This window comes from Rhinoderma darwinii, chromosome 4 (assembly GCF_050947455.1).
Source record: "Rhinoderma darwinii isolate aRhiDar2 chromosome 4, aRhiDar2.hap1, whole genome shotgun sequence".
Classification (NCBI taxonomy): domain Eukaryota; kingdom Metazoa; phylum Chordata; class Amphibia; order Anura; family Rhinodermatidae; genus Rhinoderma; species Rhinoderma darwinii.
The window spans coordinates 319,972,077-319,998,509 of record NC_134690.1 but is presented as its reverse complement, the minus strand read 5'-3'; the positions used below and the strand labels follow the sequence as shown (position 1 = coordinate 319,998,509).

Below are 26,433 nucleotides of genomic sequence, written 5' to 3'. Positions count from 1 at the left end.
TTGCTGCCAAAAGGGTATTACCTGATGTTGGTTTCCGATATGTAGTCGTTTTTAATCTATTTCCTTCCCTATGAATATTAAGATCTAGAAAGCTAATGTGATCTTCACTATAAGTAAAGGTCAGAAGGATATTTAATTTATTGGAGTTTAAATCCCCAATGAAACTTTCAAGTAAGTCCAATGGTCCCTTCCAACATAAAAGAACATCATCCATGTATCTAAGCCAAGCGGAGGCGCATTTTCTGAAGAGAGGATGAGGGTATACTATAAATTCTTCCCACCAGCCCAAGTGTAAACAGGCATATGATGGTGCACAAGAGGATCCCATGGCTGTTCCACGAATCTGACGATAGAATTTGCCATCAAAAGAGAAGCAGTTATAATTCAAAACGAAAATTATAACGTTTTGAATTATAACTGCTTCTCTTTTGATGGCAAATTCTATCGTCAGATTCGTGGAACAGCCATGGGATCCTCTTGTGCACCATCATATGCCTGTTTACACTTGGGCTGGTGGGAAGAATTTATAGTATACCCTCATCCTCTCTTCAGAAAATGTGCCTCCGCTTGGCTTAGATACATGGATGATGTTCTTTTATGTTGGTAGGGACCATTGGACTTACTTGAAAGTTTCATTGGGGATTTAAACTCCAATAAATTAAATATCCTTCTGACCTTTACTTATAGTGAAGATCACATTAGCTTTCTAGATCTTAATATTCATAGGGAAGGAAATAGATTAAAAACGACTACATATCGGAAACCAACATCAGGTAATACCCTTTTGGCAGCAAGTAGCCATCACTTTCCCTCTCAAATTAAGGGGATCCCAATAAGCGAATTTCTTCGAATTCGCCGTAACTGTACTGATTTCAGGGACTTCAAAAGCGAAGCACAAGATCTATCATCTCGCTTTGAAGATAGGGGTTACTCCAAAAAAATGATCAAGAAAGGATACAATAGGGCATCTAGGCAGAATAGAGAGGAAATTCTCAAGAGAGGTAAAAAAGATAACAGTGACAATAGAGTCAGATTCATTTCAAGGTATGGGTCCCATTGGAACATACTTCGGAATTTGATGATCAAAAACTGGCCACATTTAACTTTGGATAAAAGAATTAACTCAATAGTGGGGAATGTACCGAGTATGGTTCCAAGAAAGGCCCCCACTTTGAGGAATATGTTGGTGAGTTCTGAGTTTAAGAGAAGGACCCCAAGTAATGAGAAATGGCTACAGAAACGCCCAAAAGGAATGTTCATGTGTGGCTCTTGTAAATGCTGTAAGTACGTTTTAAAATCAGACACCTTTCTTGATAGTGAACACAAAAGGGAATTCAAAGTCTATAATTTCATCAATTGCCGCTCAACCATGGTCGTTTACTCCATTACTTGCCCATGTGGGAAACAATATATTGGGAAAACGAAACGAGAATTACATGTTCGCATCAGCGAACATATTAGAGACATCACCAAGGGTGAAATGGCAAATCCTCTAGCTGCACATTTTAAAACATACCATGCCCAATCACCAACTGGCCTAAAATTCATGGGGATTTATCAACTATTCCAAGACAGAAGGGGAGGTGATCTCAACCGAACACTCCTCCAAAAGGAAACTATGTGGATTTATACACTGAGAACTTTGAATCCCAGGGGACTAAATAATGAAATTAAATTTAATATGTTCCTTTGAACAGTTGGGAGCCAAGAGGCTGTTTTATATTTCCCTCAACTTTCAGTATTTTCGGGTTAGTCAGTGTTGGATATAAACAATCTCTGATACAAGAATGTTTGATTAAAAAATGGGACCTTTATTATGTCATCCATGGAGAATGATTTAGGAAAATTGGGTGTGAAACTTTTGGATTTGATATATATTTTTTGTTTTTTTGGAAACCTGATAATAAAATTTTAATATGTCTTTGGTCTGGATACCCCACTTTCCATATAATTATAATTTGTCTTCAGTGGTATGAGTATGAGCAATTTTATTCCCAATATGGAATGATCAATCAATTGGATTAATAATACAAAATGAATGAACTTAATTTTCATTTTTTGCAATCTTCTATAGTGATGGGATTTGCGTTTAGCTCTCCGTGGGTGGTGGGAATTGGAGATCTATTGTTCTATGGACACTGGATCCCTATTCCTGCCCCCCTTGGAATTTCACGACGGCTCCTATTATTTACCATAGTCTTATATACGCATATGTTTAATATGATGAAATCTAGTAGTAAAATTATCAAACTAACATTGATTGTATTGAAATCGATTCTACTTTGGGGGTGGTGGGGACCCGGGTCCTAATGCCCTTAACAGGTAATGGTTCTCTTTCCCTGCTTCCCCTGAAGCATTATTTGTATTTCATATGCATAAGTGTATGGTTGGATATATCCCATATAATTTATATTAAAAGAATTGAACAGATTTCATCCTGTGTCAAAATGATATAATGGGGGATCCCTTATTGAAGAAAAATTTGTTCCTCCATAAATCCACTACAAAGTCTAGATAGTAGTAGTTATCCGTATTTACGGAAGAATTAATATTGATAATAAAATTCAGGTAGTAATTGTATTCCTATGCAAAATTCAATTATTGGTCTTATCTTGACCAAGTAGAGACACACCACTGATTGCCCTCCCCTTGATAAATACCGAATATATTTATGAATATGATTTTCTGGATATTCTAATTGTCTGTTTGAATATAAAAATATCTATGTCTGCTATTGAAATTGAGAGATATATATCATTGCGGCATCTCATGAAAGACTTAAATATATAATATCCATAATATCTTCGTGTGAAACATTATGTTTTTTATTATTGAACCAATGAATGAATCTGGGACACTATAAATATAGTGTGTTTGGCAGCATTTGTCAAACTGCTCTGAAGAAATCCCGTTCAGGGATGAAACGCGTCAGCTGTTCTAATCAACGGGGCGGGTAGTGACGTCCAAACCCTGCCCAGAGAATACCTGTCCAGTGTTGAAGATCATACGTGGAAAGGAACATACGTTGGAATTTTTACCTACCTGGCTGCCGGCGTGCGATCTTGTCTTGTTGGGTCCGTTCCTCTTGGAGTGCTTTTAACTCACCTGAAATATCAGTGTGCGATCCTGCATTGCTGGGCCCCTATCCCCGTGAGTACAGTGGTTGTTGCCCGCATGGATCAATAGAGGAGAGCGCCAAGGGAAGCAATGGTGGAGATGTGGATGCTTTGAAACTAATGTGTGGCCACACAGGTGAACTTTCCTTTTGAGGAGACCTGCCATTCCTCACCCCGGAGTTAACTGCCTCCCCGCATGGTCTTCCCGGCACTTACTGGATGTCGGAGGCAAAGGTAAAAACCCATATAAGCTTATATCTTGCTTCAAAGCCCAACTGCATGAGGGCTATACATCGACCCATGGGTCTGTGAAAAGACTTCCTATCACCACAAGATTTGAATTGGAATTGTTGATCCACTTGATGAGAGGAAAAAAGCACGCTTCTAACCACATTCCTTTAATTCATGAGGCCATTTTTCTATTTTGAGAGTCAAGTCATATTATATGCATATAAAGAAAATCTCTTTATAAATATCATTACCAGCTACTCCAAATAGGTACTCTGGCAATATTGTGATATAAATTACATATATGTTTGGAAACCGCAAGTGTGAACACAGCCCAGCGGTTTTTCATTTTGAAATCTCTTTGTAAAATCGTGTAACACATATACATCATGCTATATATCCATCAGGCAATATCACCTATGTTTTGAAGGTTTATTGTATGTTCTCTTTCCTGGCCAGGAGAATTCTCTTTTTAAATTGTTATTTGTGTATTTATGTATAAAGTTAACTTTGCCGGTATTATCTGGATTCAAAAAATAAAATAATTATTTATTCTTATTGAACCCAAGAGTGCCTAGCTATATTTCTGGATCATTTTTCTTTTTTTCTTTTTTCAATAATACTAGACCCCCCCTTAGACAATAGGATGCTTGTTTTCCTCTTATCCCTTTTCCATGACTATTGGACCAATTGCCTTGTTTGCTAATAATGCAGCTCAGTGGCGTCGCTAGCACCGTGCTTTTGGGGCCCAAGCCCCGGACTTTTGGCCCCCGGTGCCCCTGATCCCCCGGCGACTGCCACATTAGTGATAGGGATCACAAGCCACAACTTTAAAAAGTTACTACAGTAACTGGGGCCTGTGTAATAAAATACACGGACCCCTGTTACTAAAGTAACTGACAGTATACCCTCCTCGTTCCCGAGCGCAGCAGAGTTCCTGACGCCTTACCGCAGCATGATGTCACAACACTGTGCGCCGTGCAAAACATTGCGACGCTGGATGGCGTCAGGACCTCCACTGTGACCGTAGCCGAAGCGGAGTGTAAGCATGACGTTACTGTCTGCTGTGGGCCTGTATCTAAGCCTGCCTTGTGGTGGGCTTAGATACATGGTCTAACAGACAGTATCTCACATGGGCCATGTCATGTATGTAAGCCTACCATGTGGTAGGCTTAGATACAGAGCCCAGCAGACAGGATCACATGGTGTTATCCTGTGTGCTCGGCCCTATATCTAAGCCTATACCATGGTAGGCCTAGATACATGGCCCATGTGTGATCCTGTCTGATGAGCTCTGTACCTAAGCCTACCACATAGATTACTGTATACTACAGTATCTAAGCCTACCACTGTATAAGATTACTTCCTGCTGGGGCCCTGTATCTAAGCCTAACATCTGGAAGGCTTAGATACAGGGTCCAACAAACAGTATCACACATGGGCCCTGTATCTGAGCCGACCACATGTGTTACTAATGTTTTTTTTTGTGTTTGTGCTTTTTGTTAAAGGCTCGGTTGTTGGACTACGTCGGATTTGAGGACTACTTCGATGTTGGCTTTTTTTTATCTTTAATAAAATGGTTAACAAGGGTTGTGTGTTTTTTTTTATTTCAATAAAATATTTTTTCTATGTCTTTGTATTTTTTTTTTTACTTTATTACTACCGCCTTAGTAATGGCTGCTGGCTGATTGACACTAACCCCCATTATTACCCTGGTTCCCACCACCACCAAGGGTGCCGAGAAGAGCTGGGTACAATCCAGTACCCAACCATCTGTAGCAATGGTCGGGTAATGGGGAGGCCGCAGGCTGGTATTATTAGGTGAGGAAAGCCCAAAAAGAGCGGCCTTCCCATCCTGGTAATGCTAGCCTGCTGCTGGTATGTTGTATCTGGCTGGTTATGAAAAATGGGGGACCCCACGTAATTTTATAAAAATTAAAAACAAAAAAATATTTGGGCTCCCCCCATTTTTCATAACCAGCCAGATACAACATATTGTAGCAGCAGCAGCAGGCTAGCATTAGCAGGGTGGGAAGGCCCACTGTTTTGGGTTTTCCCAGCCTAATACCAGCCTGCAGCCGCCCCAGTTCCTGACGATCACTACAGATGGTCGAGTACTTGATCGTACCCTTGGTGGCGGTGGGTACCGGGGTTATAATGGGGGAGGGGTAGTGTTAACCTTTTCACGGGCTAACATTAAGCCCCGCCTTAGTAATGGACGCTGCCAATCAGCCAGCAGCCATTACTAAGGCGGTATTATTAAAGTAAAAAAAAATACAAAGACATAGAAAAAATATTTTATTGAAATATAAAACCACCACACAACCCTCGTTAACCATTTTATTGAGAATAAAAAAACCGCCTTCATCGAAGTGGTCCTCGAATCCAAAGTAGTCCAACATCCAAACCTTTCTTTCCCCTGGGTGGATCCCTGGAGCTGCAATGTCAGCGAGCTGGGCCCTATATCCATAGATATGGAGTCGCAGTGCTACAGATATGCTGTACACATACATACACATTTTTTGTTTGGGGGGGGGGGGTAAACATATCTCTCGGGGCTCCTGATCTTTTAAGACGCTAGCAACGCCCCTGAGGCAGCTCCATATGTAGAAGGGAGTCCCGAACAGAACAAACCAGGACTGAGCCAGCTCTCAGCAAGGTCCTTGCAGCAGCTGCTTGACCTGTCTATTGAACATATGTCCTTGCTTGCACATCTGTCTTTCAGCTTCAAAGTCACTCAGCAGTAAAAAGATCTCTTTAAACTGTCCAACGTTTCACACTTTGTATTAATTGGGAAAAGCTTTCTTGAATACACATGACAGGATCCAAAAACACTCATGACACGTAAAAAATGACACTAGTGGGGACAACGTATAAAAATGACAACGCAAGTGGGGGCCGTGTATAAAAATTACATCCCTAGTAAGGGTCATGTATAAAAATGACACCGCTAGTGGGGGCCATGTATATAAATTACATCCCTAGTGAGGGTCATGTATAAAAATGACACCGCTAGTGGGGGCCATGTATATAAATTACACTAGTGGGGGCCATTTGTAAAAATTACACCACTAGTGGGGGCCGTGTATAAAAATTACACCACTAGTGGGGGCCATGTATATATGACCTGCAGCACTTGGACAGGTCTATCTGAGCACATATAGCCAACCAGGTGAATATATATACACGTATATTATTCATTGAGGAAAAGACACTGCAGTAAAATGCAGCAGTGATATACAAAGCCATTTTTTTTTTATTTGTCGTTAAGCACAATTACAAGAAACCATAACCTTCTAAATTTTAGTCCCACCAGCCAGCTTCACTATACCGCCTCCAACGTGACAGCGGTGGGCGGAACCTTTCCTCTTCCGGAACTAATGGTACCACATTCCTATGTAGCAACCGAGACTTTGCTGCTGACACACACTGAAGTGTCAAATACGACCTGCAGCTCGGGGAGACGTAACAGTGGGTGAGTACAATGAGGGCCGTCGGGTTTATAGCACTTCGCTCACCTATGCTGTGTACTCTGCGAATCACTGCTGCAAATAGAGCAAAGTTACGGACGTTACTCTGTGCAGGGGACGGCAGCAGGGTCTTTATTATGGTCTGCCAGCATGAACTACTGGAAAACCAGAATGTGTTCATCTTTATTCCATGCAGGACAGCTGACCGCTATCTCTCCTGCGGAGCGTGCATGTTTATAAGCTGCTGGCAGACCCTTCTCATTTTCAAGGATTGGGCATGCTAAAATCCAACATGAGCAATCTGTCAATTGGCCAATTCTGGTGACTTATCTAATGTATGTAACCAGTTTTAGGATCAGTTCACACGTTGCGGGAAAAATCCGCAGCAAATACAGTAGCAGCAAAGTGGATGATCTAAAACAATTCTCATCCACACTCTGCGTAAATACTGAGTGGCAAAAAACGCTCAGAAATTGACATACGGTGCAGAATTTTATTCCGCAGCATGTCAATTGTATTTGTGTAAAAGTGGCTTATTTGTTGCAGGTTTTCCCCATTGAAGTCAATGGGAGGTGTGGGTTCACAGCGACTCTGGGAAAAAAAAAAAACCTCCTACTTACCCAGAAGTCTGTGTTCCTCACTCCAGCGCAGCCTCATTGGATGAAACGTGATCCCTAGAGGCCAGCCTTGATGATGTCAGAAGGCTGGCCTCCTGGGATGTCACTTTCTCCCAATCACAGGCTGCGGCGGTCTCCTGGGATGAAACGTCATCCCAGTAGGCCAGCTAAGTTCTGCAGTTTTCCGCAGCGGACATTCCAGGCAAAAAACTGCACCACAGTTTGGTGCACTTTTTCGGCGGCAAATTTTCGTTGGTGCACAAGGCGCATACCCCGCGTGCTTTTACGCAGCGTATCCTCCCCGTGTGAACTCTGAACTCTGTGTGCTTTATTCACACGTCCGTAATACGTGCGAGAAAATCACGCGCGCCGCACGGACCTATGTTAGTCAATGGGGCCGGTCAGACAGTCCGTGATTTTCACGCAGTGTATGTCCGCTGCGTAAAACTCACAACATGTCCTATACTTGGCCGTTTTTCACGCATCACGCACCCATTGATGTCAATGGGTGCGTGAAAATCGCACACGGAAGCACTTCCGCGTGTCGCGTGTGATTCGCGCAACAGTAGATAAAGAAATGAAGGATAAAATAAAAGCACTTCTATCATTTATTTTTCTAAACATCAAAACCGCGTGTCATAAGGATGGCCCGGAACTGCAACGCGCAAAAAACATAGTTTTTTGTGCGCGCAAAACGCACACGTTCGTGTGAATAAGGCCTTATTGAGTGTACCCTCTAAACTGTTCCTCTCACTTTTACTAATAAAGGATTGTTTGGCCAATCAAAAGTGTTGTGTGTGCTAATGGACTTTGGCTCCTTCATTAGCATAATACATACAAAAACTCTTATTGGAAATTTTTAATTGGTTTTTAGATGCAGCTTCTATGTATCTTCTCTGTACCCGGACAGCAGTCGTTATGTGCCACCCGTTGGGTATATTAATCATTGGTTGGGCTAAAAAAATAATAATTCACACACACTCTCTGTTACACCGCATCTGCTCTACCGGCTTCAGAATGGAACGGGCGGCAGAGTGCTGTCACCTGCTGTACACACATTCACATAAACTGGATTGATATCTATTAAAGGCATCCGCTCAGTCTTGGGCCTCATTCAGATGGCAATATTTTGGTCAGTATTTGGAAGCCAACACCAGGAGTGGAGCCTCTACACAGGAACAAAAGTATAACGGAAAGATTTCTACATCTTCTGTGTTATTGACCCACTCTTGGGTTTGGCTTACAAATACTGAAGCAAAATACTGCTGTCTGAATGAGGCCTTAGGCCCTATCCACAAAGGGTTTTTTGTAGGCAGATAAAATCTGCCTCAGAATTCCTTCAGGAATTTTTAAGCTGATTTTGAACTGCCTACGCCTTTTTCTGTGATTTTTTTTTTTTGTTGCGCCATTTTTGGTCTGCGGCCAGTGAAGCTAATGCAAGGACCATGGTCAAAAACTGCCACAAAAAATGCTCAGAAACGAGCGCCGAGAGGTTTTTCTCACCCCCATTTATTTCAATTGGAAGTCAGAGGTGCAAACCACGGCAAGAAAGGACATGATGCTTTTTTTTTTTCTGCGAGTGGCCAAAAGCCGCCCGGAAAAAAAAAACAGTCTCTGCTTCCAATTGTATTTCTATGGGGCTGTTTACACGACCGTTGTTTTAATGAATCGTGTGAAGGGCCTCTAAAAAAAAAAAAAATAGGACATGTTCTATTTTTGTCCATTTTCACGGATTCCTGAATAGACTCCAGTCTGAGGGTTCCGTGAAAATAAGTCCCACACGGGTGCGAATCGAACGTGTAAAACGGCTTGTTTTTCACATCCGATTTGATACATGCCCGTTTGAATATGGCTGTAAGGTCACTTCACATAGTTTTTTGGCGCTGAATTTGTCGATGTAACGGTGTCTGAATTGGCGCTAAAATATGGCCAAAAAACGCCCCACATTAATTTCAGTGGGAGGCAGAGGTGTTTTTTTTTTTTCCTGGACGGCTTATGCCTGCTTGTTGTAAAAAGAAGCAGAATGTCCTTTCTTTGGAGGTAGAAAAATCCTGCGGCATTCTGCGCATTTTTTTTTATCACCAAGTAGCAGTAAGAAGGCAAGTGACGGGACGGTTCAACTCTTCGTGGGAACGTGTTAGGTGAGTTTGTTTTAAAATATTTTTATCTGCTCCTCTCTGCAATTAACCACAGACGGCTATAGCATGTAAGGCACCCGGCGGACGAGTGGGCCCCTACAAGAGCAGCGGGCCCCAGCACTTGCCCAGGTTCGCCGAGTGCTGCCGCCGGACCGGTGCCTCGAGTACAGTTACTACATGTGGGGGGGGGGGGGGAGTGTTGCAACAAGGGGGGGGAGGCAGCTTAGCGCGAGGGGGGAAGTGGCTTTCCACAAGGGGGGAAAGTGGGTTACAGAGAAGGGTGGCAGGGTGTTGCAGTGAGTAGTGGCGTGGGTGCATTAAAATTCACGGTGTGTTCGTCTCAACCAGGCTTACCATGCCTGGTTGAGACGGTCGTTCTCCCGATGCTGCTAGAACGACAGTATCTAGCAACGTCGGGAGCGCGCACACTGCAGAGCGGCTTGACATCGAGCCACTCACGTCCCTTTTTATAAAAGATAACCAGCACTAGCAGAGTTATCAAGTTTTAAAAAAGGTAGTTAGTTAGGGAATACATTTTTAACAATTGATTTATCATTTCATTTCTGATTTAGAATGCATTGAAAAAAAAAAATTGTCTCAACTTGGGAATAACCCTTTAATGACCAGCTACATTTTTCTGTTTTTACCTCTCTGCATTTCAGCACCCATAACTTTTTTATATTTTCATTGATGTGGCTGTATGAGGCCTTGTATTATGCGGGAGAATTTTGTATTTTTTTTTCATAGTTTGGGGATAGAAAAAAATTATTTTTACAGCGTAAATATAAGAAAAAGTGATTCTCAGCATCGTTTTTTCTCTTTTTTTTTTCTTTTTTTATCCCGTTCACGCTAAATAACCCGTTAGATTAATTCTTCAGGTTATTACGGCCGCTTACATACCTAATATGTGTAGGTTTTTTTGTTTTTATTTAGTCTAGGGGCAATAAAATATATTTTATGCAAAATAATGACTCTTTTTTTTCGACTTTATTTTTTTAATCCCATTTAGGCTGGGTTCACACTGAGTTTTTTGCAGGCAGAAAATCTGCTTCAAAATTCCGTTTGTGGCGTTTTTCGCCCGCAACCATTGAGCGCCGATGGGCAAAAACGCAGCAAAATATGCTTCCTCTACCTCCCATTGATGTCAATGGGAGGTCAGAGACGTAAACGCCTGAAGATAGGGCTTGTCGCTTCATTTTCCCGCGAGACGTTTTTTCCGCTTGCCGAAAAAAACGCCTCTGCCTCCCATTGAAATCAATGGGAGGCATTTTCGGCGCGTTTTCTGACACGGTTTCCGCATCAAAAAACGTGTCAAAAAATCTGTGTGTACTGACCTTAAGAGAGAAAAACAGTCTTGCGGGAAAAACAAGGGACATGCCCTATCTTCGGGCGTTTACGTCTTTGACCTCCCTTTGACATCAATGGGAGGCAGAGAAAACGTATTTTGTGGCGTTTTTTGCCCGTGGTGCTCAATGGCCGGAATTTTGAGGCTTAATTTTCTGCCTGCAAAAAAGTGTGTGAACATACCCTAAGGGAACTTTATTTATAACTTTATTTTTTACTTGTAATGTATTAGCATACTCCTGTATGGCAATACATTATAGTGTGTCACTGTGACACAGGCTGCTGTTGGGGCAGCACATCGTGTGCCCTAATAGCAGGCAAACTGAACAGACAGCCCTGGGGTCCTTTGTAGGTCCCCAGGGCTGACTGCAGAGGGATTCCCCCGGTGTTTGATCACGTCACCGGGTTTCCGATGACCAGATCAAAGCAGGGAGTTACCTTTTGATCTTGCCGCAGTCAGACTGCTGCAATTAAAGGGTTAAATAGCTGGAGTCCGAATTTTTTCCGACACCAGCTGTATTCAGCAGGCCCCTCTAAGTTCGTTACAGCTCCTGCTTAGGGTATGTTCACACGCTTACTAAAAAACGTCTGCAAATACAGAGCTGTTTTTCAAGGGAAAACCGCTCCTGATTTTCATACGTTTTTTAAGCCACTCGCGATTTTCGCGTCGTTTGTTACCTAATTATGCCAGCTACATAGTATTCCCCTTTTTTTTTGTATATAGTAAAACTAAAATCGTGAAATATATTTATCCTTTCTAAACCCAGCAGCCTTGTTTTTTTTTCTTTCCTCTCTGTATTCCTTTCATTACTTAGACAGACAGGTTCAAACTCGGATGTGGAAAACGTCCGTTTTTCACATCAGAGTTGCACCTGTGCGGGTCCCATAGACTTGAACCTATTGAGGGATCCGTGAAAACGGAAGAAAATAGGACATGTTCTATTTTTCAACAGACCATTCACACGGTCCAATGAAACAACGGCCGTGTGAACGCCCCCATTGAAATACATGTGTCCGTGTGACGGCTGTTGTTGTAACGGCCGTCACACGGGCGTATACTACGGTCGTCTGAATTAGTTCTGTTCATGAGTCACACAGAGAGGGAGTGCTATCTGTGCCTACATGATTTACAGTGGGAGACATGGATGATATTATTTACCAGGAAAGACAGAGGCAATACTATCTATGCCTAAATGATTTTCAGTGAAAGAAGGGAGGCAACATTATCTGTGCTTTAGGGCTGATTCAGACGAACGTGACGTTTTTGCGCGCGCAAAATACGCTGCGTTTTGCGCGCGCAAAAGGCACTTGAAAGCTCCGTGTGCCCTGTTCATATGGATGCGCGGCTGCTGATTTTCGCGCAGCCGCCATCATTATGACACTCCGTTTGGATGTTTGTAAACAGAAAAGCACGTGGTGCTTTTCTGTTTACATTCATTCTTTTACTGCTGTTGCGGGAATAACGCTTGTCCCACGGAAGTGCGTGAAGTCAATGGGTGTGGGATGTGCGAAAAACGCAGAAATATAGATCATGTCGCGAGTTTTACGCAACGGACTCACGCTGCGCAAAACTCACAGACAGTATGCACTGCCCCATAGACTTGCATAGGTCCGTGCGACCCGCGTCAAAACCATGCGGGCTGCACGGATGCAAATCACGTTCGTGTGAATCCGCCCTTACAGGAAGAGACATGAATACAGTACTAGCTTCGGTGGTATCATTTACAGAAGACATGGAGGGGCTAACATCTGTGCCTACATGATTTACATTGACAGGCAGGAAAGGCTCTGTTTACATCTGCGCTAGGTTTTTCGTTTTTCTGTTCCGTCATAGGAACAGAGAAACGGAAATGCTAGATCCATTGCATGAAAGAAACCAACAGCAGAGCCCAAGCAGTACTATCTGTGCTGCTATCATTTACAGGGAGAGACAGGGATGCAGTACTAGCTGCAATTTTCAAAAAAAGACAGATGCACTGCCATCTGTGCCTACATGATTTACAGTGACAGACAGGTAAGCAGTACTATCTGTGTTGGTATGATTTACAGGAGAAGACTGCAAAGCAGTACTATCTGTACCTTCATTGTTTACAGTGATAGAGGAAGCCCTATCTGTGCTGGCATCATTTACAGGCAGAGACTATGATGCAGTAGTGTCTGTGCCCATATCATTTTGTATAAAAAAGGATGCACTGCTTCCCCAAGCAAGGGGACCATCTCATTCCATTGAAGTGTAAGTTCATATATGGTGGTCACCTTTGCTGTTGCTCTGCAATGGCCGTCAAACATTGTAAGTTTATATTCTCAAAGGGGTTTTACTAGTTAAACTTTTATGTGTTAGTGCTTTTAACTTGGGCATGTGCTTACATTTGTAATGTACTTTACACTGTCAAAATTGGCCCCTTTTCCCGATGCTACCGTCGGGCACACGACTGGTGACATCATTCTCTGCCCACTGTGTTTATCGGCCATATACCTATTACGTGGTCAAATTATTCAAATTTTCTTCCTGGTATAAGACACGTCACTAGTGAGGTCCCGTGTATGGGCTGTTCTGTTATACAGCCAGGAACGCCCATGCGCAGTCCCTGCTGTTCTCTCATTTGTCTGCTTGTCAACGCCTGTGCCTTCCTGTCTGTATAACAGAACAGCCCATACACGGCACGTCACTAGTGACGTGTCTTATACCAGGAAGAAAATGTTAATAATTTCACCACGTAACAGGTATACGGATGATAAACACAGCGGGCAGAGTAACGTCACCAGTCATGTGCCCCACGGCATCATTGGGAAATGGGGCCAATTATGAAACTGTAAGTACATTACAGATGTAAGCACATTCCCAAGTTAAAAGCACTAAAACATAAAAGTTTTAACTTGGAAAACCCCAGTAGGCAACGGTTTTTATCAAGTTGCAGGTCTGTTTATGCTGTACTTATAAATTATTCAGTAACATTGGGTTAGTAAATTGAAACCTCTGTACCGGTTGTATAATGTACTATTGAGTTTTTAGCAATTCACCACATTACATTTTTCCGCTCTATTCCACATATAAGGGGTTTACACATATCTTAAATATATCTCGAAAGCTTTTATGTCTGTTTGATATACTTTCTCTGGTTACTCAACAACTCTTCTGTTTGGCAGGTTACAAAAATCATTGACGTCCAGGGGTGACTTTGGACCTATGAAAAGTAAGATGCCGTGTTTCCTAGAACTGGGACTCATGGTCATTCTACGACCATTGCATTCTTGATGGCAGCCTTCAATAGCGGAACGTTATCAATTTCTGTAATAAATCTAGCAAAGGAAGAATGTAGCCTTCCACGTATTGAACTTTGTAATTCCATGCTGTCTGCTTGCTGAGAAGTCCTCACAAGAAATATCAGCAGTGATTTTCTAGCACTTGTTGTGTTAACATGAGTAATGTTGTTCAAGCCGAGAACAGGAGCTTGCTTTTGGGAGTCCTTACAGGAGCTGCAGGAGTTAGCATCGCCTTGTTGTGGTGGAGAAGATACGGAAAACATGGCTACTTTTTCGGCTTGCCTGAAAACTGGTCATCTTCTACAGATAACCAAGGTGCTGTCATTGTCCTTCAGGGCCGTCAATTGCAAATCTTGGAGAAACTGGGAAGCCTGTTGAAAAGCGTTGAGGAACTCAAAGAGGAGGTTAAATTTCTTAAAGAAACTATTCCTAAATTAGAAGAACAAATTAAAGATGAGCTAAGAGGCAAGAACGATGGGAGGAAAGTTAGTCCCCAGCACAGAAGTCTTAAAAGAAAGAAAAGTGAGACCACAAAGGCATTGGGTGAATACCCTAGTTCTGAGGAAGCCGAAAGTGAAGGAGGGTAAGTGTGAAATTCAGCAATTGCCAATTACAGCAGTGCTAACCAGTTTATTGTGTTTTTATTATGTTTTTACGCCGAAGATAGCATCTATCTATACATTACATAAAATCTGCACTTACGGACTATGCCATTCATCACCAAATCCTAATCGGAATCTTAGTCCTTGTACAAGCCAGTAAATATTCCTAAACTTTAATAAAAATCCTCCACTTGTGAGTTGCTTTTGCTCATTATTTTGTCTGTCCATGGAAGATCTTTATTAATTAAAAGAACTGAAATGACATACGTTCTTGTTGTGCGTATGCAGCACCAACCATGTTCCAGGAAAGTGAGTGATCCAGTCGAATTTCCACTCTTTCAGCCATGTCACCTTCTAGCAGCATTGTCCGATGCATAGTTATTATGGGAAACTCTTCTCCATTATGGGACTTTTACTTTAATGTTACAGATATTATTGTTTCATCATGCTCGTATGGTATATTCACAGCAATTACTAACATGAAAAAGCACTGTTTTGGATGCTGAAGATACAATGTTTCCCTAGAAATCTATCTATCCTCCATGTGTAATCTTCTTATTTCTGAGATTAGTAATACAGAGCTTATTCTACCTGCCAGCTTTAGTATGCTGAGTGCTGAAGTCTTTAACATAAGATGCCCACTTTAACCTGTTTTTAATTTATACTTTCTCAGTCACATTTTTAACCCCTTAGTGTCTAAGCCTGTTTTGGCCTTCAGGACCAGCCCCATTTTTGCAAATCTGACATGTCACTTTATGTGGGAATAACTCCAGAATGCTTTTGCCTATCCAAGCGATTCTGCGATTGTCTTCTCGTGACATGTTGTACTTTATGATACTGAAAAAATGTCGTCGTTAAATTCAATATTTATTTGTAAGAAACGCCAGGATTTAGAGAAAATTAGCAAAAATTTGCTTTTTTCTAAATTTAGCTTTTTTCTAAATTTAAATGTATTTACTTGTAAAACAGATAGTATTACCACACAAAATACTTACTAGTTTATATTTCCCATATGTCTACTTTATGTTTGCGTCGTTTTTTGAACATTCTTTTATTTTTCTAAGACGTTACAAGGCTTAGAACTTTAGAAGCAATTTCTCATCTTTTCAAGAAAATTTCAAAAGGCTATTTTTTCAGGGACCAGTTCAGTTCTGAAGTGGCTTTGAGGGCCTTATATATTAGAAAGTCCCCAGAAGTCACCCCATTTTGAAAACTGCACCCATCAAAGTATTCAAAACAGCATTCAGAAATTGTTTTAACCCTTTAGGCGTTTCACGGGAATTAAAGCAAAGTAAAGGTGAAATTTACAAATTAAATTTTTTTTCTTCGAAAATTCATTTGTAATACATTTTTTCTGTACCACAGAAGGTTTTACCCAAAAAATGCAACTCAATATTTATTGCCCAGATTCTGCAGTTTTTAGAAATATCCCACATGTGGCCCTAGTGTGATAATGGACTGAAATACCGGCCTGAGAAGCAAAGGAGCACCTGGTGGATTTTGGGGCCTCCTTTTTTTAGAATATATTTTAGGCACCATGTCAGGTTTGAAGAGGTCTTGTGGTACCAAAACAGTAAAGACCCCCAAAAAGTGACCCCATTTTGGAAACAATACCCCTCAAGGAATTTATCTATGGGTATAGTTAGCATTTTGAAACCACAGTTTTTTTGCTAAATTTATTTGAATTAGTATGTGAAGATGAAAATCTACTTTTTTTGTGAAAAAACTTAGAAATGTTAAATTTTTACAAGAAATAAAGTAGAAAAAACACCCCAACATATGTAAAGCAATTTCTTCCGATTATAGCAATACCCCATATGTGGTAATAAACTGCTGTTTGGACCCACAGCAGGCCTCAGAAGAGAAGGAGCACCATTTGGATTTTGGATTTCTGATTTTGATTGAATAGTTTTCAGTGCTGTGTCGCGTTTGCAATGCACTGGAGGGATGAAAACCGTGGAAACCCCCAATAGTGACCCCATTTTGGAAGCTACACCCCTCAAGGAATTTTTCTAGGGGTAAAGTTAGCATTTTGACGCCACAGTTGTTTTGCTGAATTCATTGGAATTAGTCTGTAAAGGTAAAAATCTACTTTTTATTCTGAAAAAGGTAGCCATTTTTAATTTTTACAAGGAATAAAGGAGAAAAAGCACCCCAACATTTGTAAAACAAATTCTCCTGATTACGTAAATACCCCATATGTGGTAATAAACTGCTGTTTGGACCCACACCGGGGCTTAGAAGGGAAGGAGCGCTATTGGCTTTTGGCGCTCAAATTTAGCTGGAATAGTTTTTGGGTATCATGTCGAATTTGCAAAGCCCCCGAGGGGCCAAAACAGTGGAAGCCCCCAAAAGTAACCCCATTTGGGAAACGACACCACTTAAAGAATCTATCTAGGGGTATAGTGAGCATATAGGCCCCACACGTCTTTTGCAGAATTTATTAGAATTAGGGCGTGAAAATTAATATCAACATTATTTCCACTAAAATGTTGCATTTTTTAAATTTCACAAAGGATAAAGGAGAAAATGCAACCCAACATTTGTAAAGCAATTTCTCCCGAGTACGGCTATACCCCACATGTGGTCATAAATGCTTTTTCATTAGAAAGTAATTAACCCTTAACGAACTGATTCATTTTTTGCTTTTTCGTTTTTCCTCCCCGCTTTCCGAGAGCCACAACTTTTTTTATTTCTCCGTCAATAGAGTGGTGTGAGGGCATATTTTTTGCGGGACGAGCTGTAGTATTTATTGGTACCATTTTTTGGTACATAAGACTTTTTGAGCACTTTTTATTACTTTTTTTGGTAGAGCCAGGGTGACCAAAAAACTGAGATTTTGCAGTTTAAAATTCTTTATTTTTCACGGCGTTCACCGTGTGAGTTAAATAATGGTATATTATAATAGCTTGGACTTTTACGGACGCAGCGATACCAATTTTGTGTATTATTTTTATTTTTTTACATTAATTTAGAGAAAAAATGTGAAAAGGGTTTCTTTTTGGACTTTAAATATTTATTTTAATTTTTTCCACTGATAACTATTTACTTTTGTTTTTACATATTTTATAAGTCCCCCTGGGAGACTTGAACCAGCGATCGTTAGATCACTGGTAGAATACACTGCAATACTAATGTATTGCAGTATATTGTGATTTTTACAGGCTCCTGTAACAGCGTGATCGCTGTTTCTGTCCGTTAGTCCTGGGTATCAGCTGTAATACACAGCTGACACCCGCAGCGTATGGGGCGGGTTCAGCGCGTGAGATGCTCCATATATCACCCCCCCCACACCACGACATGCTTTTAAGTCATGGTGCGCGAAGGGTTTAATGCGCAGCGGATGGTGCAGATTGAAAATTTAAATTTTCCACTGATGTGTCATTTTAGTGCACTATGTGTTGTGCCCAGTTTGTGCCACAAATACTCCCGGGTATGGCGATGCCATATCGGTGGACGTAAACGGCTGTTTGGGCACGCTGTAGGGCTCAGAAGGGAGGGACGCCATTTGGCTTTTGGAGCGCATATTTTGCTTGGTATTAGCTCTGGCATTTGCTGGTATTTCAGTTTATAATGTGGGGGCACATGTAGGCTGGGCAGAGTACATCAGGGGCATAATAAGAGGGTATAATAATGGGGTAAATAAATAATAATCCACAGATATGTGGCCAGTGTCGCACTTATAAATGGCACCCGATCCTATCCGCTTTTGGAACGCTCTGTACATTTTGCATCGCCATAATCTGGGAGCCGGAACTTTTTTTATTTTTTCACCACCGGAGCCGTGTGAGGGCTTATTTGTTGCGGGACAATCTGTAATTTTCATTGGTACCATTTTGGGGTACATGCCATTTTGTTGATCACTTTTTATTCAATTTTTCGGCAAGCCAGGTGACCAAAAACCATAAATTTTGACAATGATTTTTATTTATTTTTGACGGCATTTACCCTGGGCTATAAATGACTATTATACTTTATTCTGCGGGTCGGTGCGATTACGGCGATATGTATATAGGTTTTTTTATGTTTTGCAGCGTTTGCGCAATAAAATAACTTTTTTGTGTCCCCATATTCTGAGAGCCATAACTTTTTTATTTTTCAGTCAAAAAAGCTGTGTAAGGGCTTGTTTTTTTGCGGGACGGGTTGTAGTTTGTATCGGTACTATTTTGGGGTACATGCGACTTTTTGATCACTTTTTATTACATATTTTGTGAGGGGTGGTGACCAAAAAATAGTGATTCTGGCTTTGTTGTTCGTTTATTTTTTTTGCGGTGATCACCGTGCGGGAAAAATAATATTATAGTTTTATAGTTGGGGTCGTAACGAACGCGGTGATACCAAATATGTGTAATTTTTTTTTACGTATTCATTTTATTTCCTATAATAAAAGACTTATAATAGGAAAAAAAGCAGTTCTTGTTTATATCACTTATAACTTTTATTTTTACACCTTTTTTTTTTTTTTTTTTAAAACATTTTTATTCTTTTTTTTACTTGTCCCACTAGGGGACACTTAGACTTGCAGCTCTGATCGCTGCTGGAATACATTACACTACCTACGTAGTGTAATGCATTCCAACTGTCATTGTGACGTAAAAGTCACACTGACAGGAAGCCTACGACGACCACCCTCCGGGTGGTCCTCATAGGCTTCTGTGCATGGCAACCCGGAAGCCATTGTCTGGCGTCCGGTTGCCATGGGTACCATCGCCAGCCCCCGTGATTTCACGTGGGGGCTGCCGATCGGCGCTAAACACCTTAATTGTGGTGTTCAAAATCAAGCCGCAATTAAGGGGTCAACTGCCGATATCAGCGGCGATGGGCCGCTGATCGGCAACGGGGAATGCAGGGCAGACACCCTGCACAGTTAACCGCCGCTGCGGTGTAGCGCCGCGCAGCGGTTAACTGTCAAAGCACAGACGTAACTGCACGTCAAGGTGCGCAAACTTACTGCTCACCTTGACGTACAGTTACGTCATGGTGCGTTAAGGGGTTAACCCTTTAATGACCAGCCTATTTTAAACCTTAATGACCAAGCTATGCTTTAAGTTTTTCCATCGTCGCATTCTAAGAGCTATAACTTTTGCGTCGGCATAGCTGTATGAGGTCTTGTTTTTTTGCGGGACAAGTTGTATTTTTTAACAGCACCATTTTGGGGTACATATAATTTATTGATTTATTTTTTTTTTTTTGTGGGGGGGGAATAGAAAAAAAAATCCTGAAATTTCGCCACTCTTTTTTGCGTCCTAAATTTGCGCCGTTTACCGTGGTGTATAAATAACCCAATAACTTTATTCAGGGGCTTGTTACGATTGCAACGATACCAAATTTGTATACTACTTTTACACAGTAAAAACACTTTTTTTTTTTAATTATTTGTTTTTGTGTCTTCATATATTTTATTGTTGCGGCTGTAGGAGGGCTTTTTTTGTGGGACATCTTGTAGTTTTTATTGGTACCATTTTGGAGTAGATGCGACTTTTTGTTCACTTTTTTTTAAGGCAAGATTCACAGAAAACAGCAATTTTTCCATTGGTTTTTATTTAATTTTTGACGGCGTTCACTCTGCGGGTTAAATAATGTAATAACTTTAAAGATGGGGTCGTTACGGATGCGGCGATACCAAATATGTGTAACATTTTTACTTTATTTTTTTTTAATAATGAAGCATTTTGTAAGTGGGAAAAAGTGGGTTTTTCATTTTATGTTTCACTTTTTTTTTTTTAAAAATTTGCTTTGTTAAACTTTTTTTTTACTAGTCCAACTAGGGGACTTTAATATGCGATCATCCGATCGCATTTATTATACACTGCAATACTTTTGGATATGTAGACTATAAAATAACAGCAGTATAATCTGTGACAAGTGACCTACAAGAATGACTTTCTAGCTTGGAAAGAGTAAAGATAGTTTGCGTTCAGCTCTTAAAAACAGTCAAACAGTATACTTCACACATTTATGCACTGAGATGTATCCCTTTAAAGAGGCTCTGTCACCAGATTAGAAGTGGCCTATCTCCTACATAATCTGATTGGCGTTGTAATGTTATAGCAGTGGTTTTTATTTTGAAAAACGATCATTTTTGAGCAAGTTATGAGCTAGTTTAGATTTATGCTAATGAGTTTCTCAATGGACAACTGGGCGTGTTTTCACTTTTTACCAACTGGGTGTTGTACAGAGGAGTGCATGAGGCTGACCAATCAGTGACCAATCAGCGTCATACACTTCTCATTGTTCCAGCCCAGCTTCTTTCACTGCACAATCACACTGTGATGTGGATCATGCTGGGCTGGAACAATGAGAAGTGCAGGACACAGATCGTTTTTCAAAATAAAAACCACTGCTGTTATCTACATTAGAGCGCCAATCAGATTATGTAGGAGATAGGGCACTTATAATCTGGTGACAGAGCCTCTTTAACCCCTTAGTAACCAGCCCATTTTAGGCCTTAATGACCAAGCTATTTTATTCGTTTTTCTATAGTCGCATTCAAAGAGCTATAACGTTTTTATTTTTTCGTCTACATAGCTGTATGAGGACTTGTTTTTTGCGGGATTAGTTGTGCTTTTAAATAGCACCATTTTTGGGTACATATAATTTTTAGATTAACTTTCATTAACCTTTTTGGGGGGGGGGGATTATAAAAAAAAACTGAAATTCCGCCATTGTTCTATGCGTTTTTAAATTGACGCCGTTCACTATGCGACGTAAATAACATATTACCTTTATTCTATGGGTTGGTACGATTACGGCGATACCACATATGTGGAGGTTTTTTTATGTTTTACGACTTTTGCACAATAAAAACACTTTTGAACTAAAATTATTTGCTTTTGCATCGTCTCTTTCCAAGAGCCGTAATTTTTTTATTTTTCCATCAATGTAGTGATTTTTTGGGCTTGTTTTCTGCGGGACAAGACGTAGTTTTGAATGGTACTGTTTTGGGGTGCATGGGACTTATTGATTCATTTTTATTATGACTTTTTTGGCGGCAATGGAAAAAAATTGCAATTTCGCCATAGTTTTTTGCGGTTTTTTTTTACGGTGTTCACTTTGCGGTTTAAATTACATATTAACTTTATTAATGGAGTCATTATGGTCGCGGCGATACCACATGTGTACTTTTTTTTTTACACTTTTACTAAATAAAACCACTTTTTATGGGAAAAAATGGTTTTATTTATTTTTTTACTGTACTTTATTAATAATCTTTATTTCACTTTGATGACTTATTTTTATTAGTCCCACTAGGGGACTTTACTGTGCGATGTTCCGATCGCTGCTATAATGCTCTGGTATACTTCGTATACCAGAGCATTATTGCCTGTCAGTGTAAATCTGACAGGCAATCTGTTAGGACGTGCCTCCGGTGCGTCCTAACAGGCATATGTCCAGGGCAGACCTGGGGACTTTTATCAGTCCCCCGGCTGCCATGACACCCCATCGGAGACCCGCGATTGCATTCGCGGGCCGCCGATGGGTGACAGAGGGAGCGCACTCCCTCTGTAAACAAAGTTAAATGCCGCGGTCGCTATTGACGGCGGCATTTAACGGGTTAAACGGCCACGATCAAAGTAAACTTCGATCGCGGGCGTTGGAGCAGGAGCTCAGCTGTCATCAGACAGCAGAGCCCCGGCTCCTGCCTGCACGGGAGACCCGTGCAGGACTTAGACTAGGCGGACGTGAAAAGGCGTCAGCCTAGCCTAAAGCCCATTAGTGAATCACGTAAAAAGGCGTATTAGTGGTCACTAAGGGGTTAAATAAGCTGTTTATTGACTCCATGAGACATACGTTTACCAATAAGTCGCACCAAACACAAACCTCAAAAAACTTTGTACATTTTAGGCTTCGTTCACATCTGTGTCAGGGATCCGTTCTTGGGTTCTGTCGGAGCTATCCTTCAGGGGAACCCATGAACGGAACCCTGACTGAAACCATAGGTTCAGTTTGCATCACCATTGATTTTATTTTTTTCTTTCAAATATCTTTTTATTGAGTTTTACCAAGTTATAAAGCTATATGCAGAAGAATAATATGCATATAAACAGAGTACCAAGCATGACATGTTGACATTCTCAAGGTGTGTTTTATGCAATATTCGCTTACACAAAGACCCTAAAAGAACTAGCACAGTTAATCAAATTAGCTAGGTCAATCCGTGAAGCCCTACAGAGAGATATAATTGGATCATATATGAATAATCCCGTAAGACACCGTACATAGTACATCATCATTCTAAAGGTAACCATCAACCAATAAAACATAAAAACATAGGAAGAAGAATTAATGGAGGTAGGGGGAATACCATCGGTTGGAGACAGGAATGTGTATCGAGTTAGTACCAAAAAGATAATGCATGTTCACATGTACCAAGCAATATGATAAAACAATGTTCATTATACATTAATCTTTATACAATAGTCCTAATTCCCCATTATCTTAGACCCATGATGAAAACTAGATCAGCTGTTCACTGAACCTGAATCTGTGGTCTCCTAGTAAGCCAACCCCTTCAAATCCGAACAAAGGAAGGGTGAGTCCTGAGCTCCCAAGGAGAGAGCTCCTCTAATCCAGCAATTTGGTCCACCTTCTGCACCTAGTGTTGTGAGGGTATGTTCACACGGTCTATTTTCAGCCGTTTTTCGGGCCGTAAATGCCCCGAAAAACGGCTAACAATACGGAGGCTGAACGCTTCCAAACATCTGCCTATTAATTTCAATGGGGAAAACTGCGTTTCGTTCCCACGGGGCATTTTTTTAAGCTCCGTTTGTAAAAGGTAATGAAAAGGACAAACGGAACCCATGAACAGAGTCCCAACGCAGATGCGAACGAAGCCTTACTCTGTCCCTATCCTGTCCGTAACCAATTTTTTGCATAAAAATGCTGGCTGCTTCTTTAGCGATACCCATTACACACTACAGTCATAGCGATAACGATTATCACTATACATTTCATTATACATTATCACTTATACATTTCTGATGAATGGGAAAGATTTCCGTCACTCACAAACGACATTTTCATTAACAACTATTTCCACCTAAAAAAGACGTATTAGTACATTTGATTTAAAGGGGTTGTCTAGTTTCATCAAATTCATTTTATTTTTTGTATATTTAACCCCTTCCCGCTTTGGCCACTTTTGACCTTCCCGACAGCCTTATTTTTCAAATCTGACATGTTTCACTTTGTGGTAATAACTTTGGAATGCTTTTACCTATCCAAGCGATTCTGAGATTGTTTTCTCGTGACACATTGGACTTTAAGATAGTGGTAAAATTTGGTCGATACATTCAGTATTTAATTGTGAAAAAACACCAATTGTGAAAAAACACCACAATTTAGATTAAAATTGCAAAAATTTGCATTTTTATCAATTTAAATGTATCTGCTTGTAAGACAGATGGTTATACCACACAAAATTGTTGCTAATTAACATCCCCCTCCTTTTACTTTTCTATGACGTTACAAGGCTTAGAATTTTAGCAGCAATTTCTCACATTTTCAAGAAAATTTCAAAAGGCTATTTTTACAGGGGCCAGTTCAGTTCTGAAGTGGTTTTGAGGGGCCTACACAATATAAATCCCCACAAGTCACCCCATTTTAAAAACTGCACCCCTCAAGGTATTCAAAACCGCATTTAGAAAGTTTATCAACCCTTTAGACGTTTCACAGGAATTAAAGCAATGTACAGGTGAAATTTACAAATTTTCATTTTATTTATTTTTTGCAGAAATGTATTTTTAATCATCTTTTTTTTGTAACACAGAAGGTTTTACCAGATAAATGCAACTCAATATTTATTGCCCGGATTCTGCAGTTTTAGGAAATATCCCACATGTGGCTCTAGTGTGCTTATGAATTGAAGCACAGGCCTCAGAAGCAAAGGAGCACCTACAGGATTTTGGGGCCTCCTTTTTATTTAACCGGTTAAGGACTAGGCTGTTTTACAGCTAAATGACCAGAGCAAATTTCACAATTTTGCTATGCGCTTCTTTAGATGACTATAACTCAGCAGGTGAATAAAGTTCATCTTTGAATTTTACACTCTTTTTAAAGGACAGATAGGGCTTTGTTTTAGTGGCATTTGTCAGTATATATCATTTTTATTTTTTTCTCTAAAGTGGGCAAAATTGGAAAAAAATGCAAGAATTTAGCAATTGCGCCAGTTTATGCTACCATTTTTCACACACGGTATGGACCACGGACAAAATTAATCTCCTTTCACATTCTTCCACTTCTCCCGTGCATGGGGATACCAAATATGTGTGCCTTATTCACTGTGCGGGCATGTGCCAGGGCTTGGCATAAAAGGAGGCTTTTCGGTCCAGGAATTTTGAATTTGATTTTAGAGCCGCATACTGTTTTCTGGGGGGTGTAATGCTGCTGAAACATTAGAATCACCCCATAAATTACTTCATTCGCACAAGTAGACCCCACAAGGTTTCCTTCAAGGGGTTTATCATATTTTTAGCAAGTCCAGTTTTCTTCTGAAAGTTTCTTGAATAAGATGGATCAAAATAAAATTAGCAATTTTTTAGGAAAATGCGTCAGTTTATACCAGCATTTTTCACACACGGTATAGACCACGGCCAAAATTCATCTCCTTTCACATTCTGCCACTTCTCCCGTGCACGGGGATACCAAATATGTGTGTCTTATTTATCACATAGAGAAGTAGGAGGGCGGAGGATAGAAGAAGATTATTTCACAAATCGCTTTTTTTCAAAGCTGGTTTTACAAAACTCAACAGAGTTTCTATAACACTTCCAAAATATCTGCTCTTGAAGCAGAAATCCCAAAATATTCATCTAGGGGTATAATGGGAATTTATTTTTTGGGGTTTTCTAAAATAAGAAATTGCAGGTTTATGCAAATGGAGCTCTCCAGCAGATGAACTTTAGAGAATATGCAAACATGACATCCACCCCCCACCCACCCATTCCCTCCCTCACCCTTGGAGTAAAATCAGGGGAAAAATAAAAACGTAATGTAGGGCAAATATATTTTCAACGAATTAACTAAAATCTAATAATTCAGAACAGTGTGGTATTTTTTAAAACATGGCTCAATGCACAGGCCTGGTTGTGAGGGACATGAGGGACAGAAATATCGGGAATCTTTGCGGTGCCCGTCTTTTCTGCAGACGCGGCACTTTTTCTGGGGGTTGCTTCTGGGTGCTGTTGGGGGAATCCGACTGATGAAGTGTCTTTCAGTCAGTCGCGTGACATCCTCAGACTGGGGGCATTCTCGGGTGTCCTGAACATCAAAAATGAGGCCTTCAATAATTTTTTCCTGGAAATCCAGGTATGTATCTCTGCCTCTGTTTTTTTTGTACAGCACAAATGAATTGTGGATTGCCACCTGTAACAAATAAATGGCCACTTTTTTGTACCAGGTTTTAGTTTTGCGTTTTACTAAATAGGGCTGTAAAACCTGGTCGCTTAAATCCACCCCCCCCATGTACTTGTTATATTCGGACACGCTCACTGGTTTGTGCTTGTCCGATGTTGCCCCTCTTTCCCTCACTGCCACTGTTCCTGCGGTATGAATCGTGCTTAGCACATACACATCTTTGCGATCCCTGAACTTGACCGCCAGCAATTCTTCAGATGCATAAGCACAGGAGTCCCCCTTTACCATGCGCTTCCCCA

At 40.7% G+C, this 26,433-nt stretch overlaps 1 protein-coding gene across 1 annotated transcript in view; it reads left to right on the top strand.

The window, feature by feature from the left end:
- Positions 1 to 6,735: 6,735 nt before the first annotated feature.
- RMDN2 (regulator of microtubule dynamics 2) overlaps positions 6,736 to 26,433 on the top strand; it is a 110,801-nt gene continuing 91,103 nt past the window's right edge. The window contains exons 1-2 of the mRNA XM_075862766.1: positions 6,736 to 6,819; positions 14,061 to 14,760. Of these exons, the coding sequence (XP_075718881.1) occupies positions 14,333 to 14,760 (428 nt within the window). The 5' untranslated portion in view covers positions 6,736 to 6,819; positions 14,061 to 14,332. The remainder of the gene's footprint in view (positions 6,820 to 14,060; positions 14,761 to 26,433) is intronic.